General features: G+C 40.9%; 2 protein-coding genes across 2 annotated transcripts in view; both read left to right on the plus strand.

The window, feature by feature from the left end:
• The window catches only part of LOC107196340 (potassium voltage-gated channel subfamily E member 2-like), a 4,341-nt gene extending 4,252 nt beyond the window's left edge, over positions 1-89 (plus strand). The window contains exon 3 of the mRNA XM_025039568.1: positions 13-89. Coding sequence (XP_024895336.1) covers positions 13-89 — 77 coding nt within the window. The remainder of the gene's footprint in view (positions 1-12) is intronic.
• Positions 90-554: 465 nt separating this feature from the next.
• On the plus strand, positions 555-2,366 carry LOC102894939 (potassium voltage-gated channel subfamily E member 2). Its single transcript, XM_006920986.3, has 2 exons — positions 555-614; positions 1,300-2,366. The coding sequence occupies exons 1-2, from the start codon at positions 570-572 to the stop codon at positions 1,675-1,677; spliced, it is 423 nt and encodes a 140-aa protein (XP_006921048.2). The 5' UTR covers positions 555-569; the 3' UTR covers positions 1,678-2,366.
• Positions 2,367-2,894: the final 528 nt, after the last annotated feature.

The following is a 2,894-nucleotide window of genomic DNA, read 5'->3' on the forward strand; positions in this document are numbered from 1 at the left end:
ATGTATAATTAGTACATATTGTAAAGAGTGCAGTGAAGAAAAATAAGAAGATGCTATTGGAGGACAGTGTTGGTGGTGTTGGGAGCTGATTGAGAGCAGGGCCAGGGAAGTTTTCTCAGAAGTGACAGTTGAGCTGGGACTAAAAGCGTGAGGAGGTGGCAGGAGGAAGCGCGGGGCAAGTCTTCCAGGTTGAGGGAGCAGAGTGTGCAAATGAGTACAAGTGTGCAAATGTCTTACAGCCGGAGAACATGACCGACCTGGAGGAAGGACAGTGTGACCACTGGGTCCTGAGCGGGGAGAGATGGGGGACGTGGTCAGAGGCCAGGCTGGGTAAACCTGCTAAGGAATTAAAATTTTATTAGAACAACGGGAATGTATTACCTCATTTAAAAAAAGCGGGGGCGGGGGGGGATGATATGATCCCAGTTCCCTCTTAAAAAGAGCACAATGACTGCTTTGCAGGGCAGAGAGGGACAGATGTGCCCCCAAGGAGATGGTTTTGGGGAGAGCTGTATCGCATTGCATGGTGTCATCCGGGTGAGAGATGCTGGCGGGCCGTGATAGCGAGCATGGAGAGGAGAGCTGGATTTGAGAAATGTGAATCATCTCTCCAGGTGTTTCTTGGTATCCCTCGCCTAAAACATTTCTTTCACATGTGGGTGTACGTACTCATCTCTTTGAGATACTTGGGAAAAGCACCGCCTAGGCATGGGAGATGACCCAAGCTGCAAAGGCTGTCAATACCCTCACGCAATCTTCCACCCCCGAATTCTCTAAAAACATGGAACATGCACTAGTCATCGCTCCATTCAACTGATGTTTGTTGAATGCCCGTTATAGATAAGACATTTTACTAGCTATTGTGAGGTTACTGTTCTATCTAAAAACAAAGTAATGCAAGATTAGTGATGAAACTTTAGAACATGAGAAAAGTATAAAAAAGAAAAAATTCTTCATTAAGTTACCACCCACTATTAACGTTTTGAACTATTTATTTCATTCTATTTCCAGGCTTTTTTTTCCATTTTCATATGCATGTATACATTTATACATTTATATATATATAAACTGGGATCATACCATAGTTTTACATCCTCCATTAAACTTTATTGTCAGATATCACGCATATAAAAATGCACGTGAGAAATTCAAAGGATAAGGAAATGTGCACTCAATCAATCACTAGCCAGGTTAAGAAGAAATGATACTATTTTCCCCCTCACATGCTCCTCCCTCTATCCCTTAAAGATCCCTTTTAAAAGAAATTCTTGTTCATCTATTTTACTATTCCATTTGCAGCAGGAGAGAAATATGCTTGCTCTATCCAATCTGACACAGACACTGGAAGATGTCTTCAAAAGGATTTTTATTACTTACATGGACAATTGGCGCAGGAACACGACAGCTGAGCAAGAGGCCCTGCAGGCCAAAGTCGACGCCGAGAACTTCTACTACGTCATCTTGTACCTTATGGTGATGATCGGAATGTTCTCGTTCATCATCGTCGCCATCCTGGTGAGCACGGTGAAGTCCAAGAGACAAGAACACTCCAATGACCCCTACCACGAGTACATTGTGGACGACTGGCGGGAGAAGTACAAGAGTCAAATTCTGAATCTAGAAGAATCCAAGGCCACCATCCACGAGAACATTGGCGCGGCAGGGTTATCTCCTTGATAAGCGAGAAAGACATAAAGCCAACCTCTGACATCCCAGTATGAAGAGATGCCAGTGCCGTGAGCAAATCCATATTGTCACTGCTTAAGAGACAGTAAGTTCCTCGCTCTCTGCTGAGAATTTTCATGGAGATCATGTGGTTGGTCAACTAAAACAAGTGACACTTCAATCTGAGTGATTTATGCTTGCTCATCGGAGCAATATTTTATGCTGAAGGCTTCTTTTATTTTCTGTGCAATGTAGATGTCATTTTATTCAATATCAATAGTGAAAATATAGCCAAATTTGAAGTGACGGTGGCAGTCAGGGTAGAGAGGGATTTAAAAAGCACTAAATCTTCTTTCTTATGAAACATTATTTTGTATGTGACTAAATTTATAAATCACCCAGATGCATAACTCAGAAGCTGAGGTTCAAAATCTATCCTTTGCTCACTAGACTGACAGGTGCTTTTATTGATTGATTCGTGAATATAGAGTCTAAAGTGACAATGAACAGAACAGCAGGATTACCTTATGTATATTGTTTTCCTGGCATTTAACTTATTTGGAAGTCTGAAGACAGAACAAACATTTCACAGGGGCAACGGGTCTACACCAGAGAAGTAGAATCTACCCAGTGCAAACATTTTTAGATGAGATTGGGCACGTTCAGGGCGGTATGGCTGTAGAGAGTGCAAACATTTTTAAATGAGCATTTAAAGTTTTATAGAAAACTAACTTTTAAAAGTTCTTGTTGCTACAGAAAAAAATAATAAAAAGTTATAACATTGCTTTATAAACGACTTACTCTTTTCAATTTTATTTTCTCTTTACAATTACTTAAGTTTGAAGAGACTAAAGGTACAGAAAGTGTCTGAATTGCTGATGTCTGTTGAAAATCTAGACAGTAATTGCTTAATAATTTGCACCACGGAGTTCACAATATCACAGAATGTCAGGTCTGGAAGGCACCTTGGAGATCATGACCATTTATGACCTTGTCAGACCATTTCATTTATAGATAACGAATCTGCAGTCCACAGATTAGGTGACTTCATTGATTAGTTTAATAAGCAACATTTAACATCTATGCTTTGGGTGACTGGCCTAGACCTGAGTTGTACAGGGTTTTCCTGAGCCGGAGAAACCCACTCAGCAGAGAGGAAGTCGGATATGTAAACATCAAGATGCTGTACTGTGACAAGGTTAGAACAGAGATCAACACAAAATGGGCAG

The sequence above is a fragment of the Pteropus alecto genome, unplaced genomic scaffold (genome assembly GCF_000325575.1).
Source record: "Pteropus alecto unplaced genomic scaffold, ASM32557v1 scaffold3, whole genome shotgun sequence".
NCBI classification, from domain to species: Eukaryota; Metazoa; Chordata; class Mammalia; order Chiroptera; family Pteropodidae; genus Pteropus; species Pteropus alecto.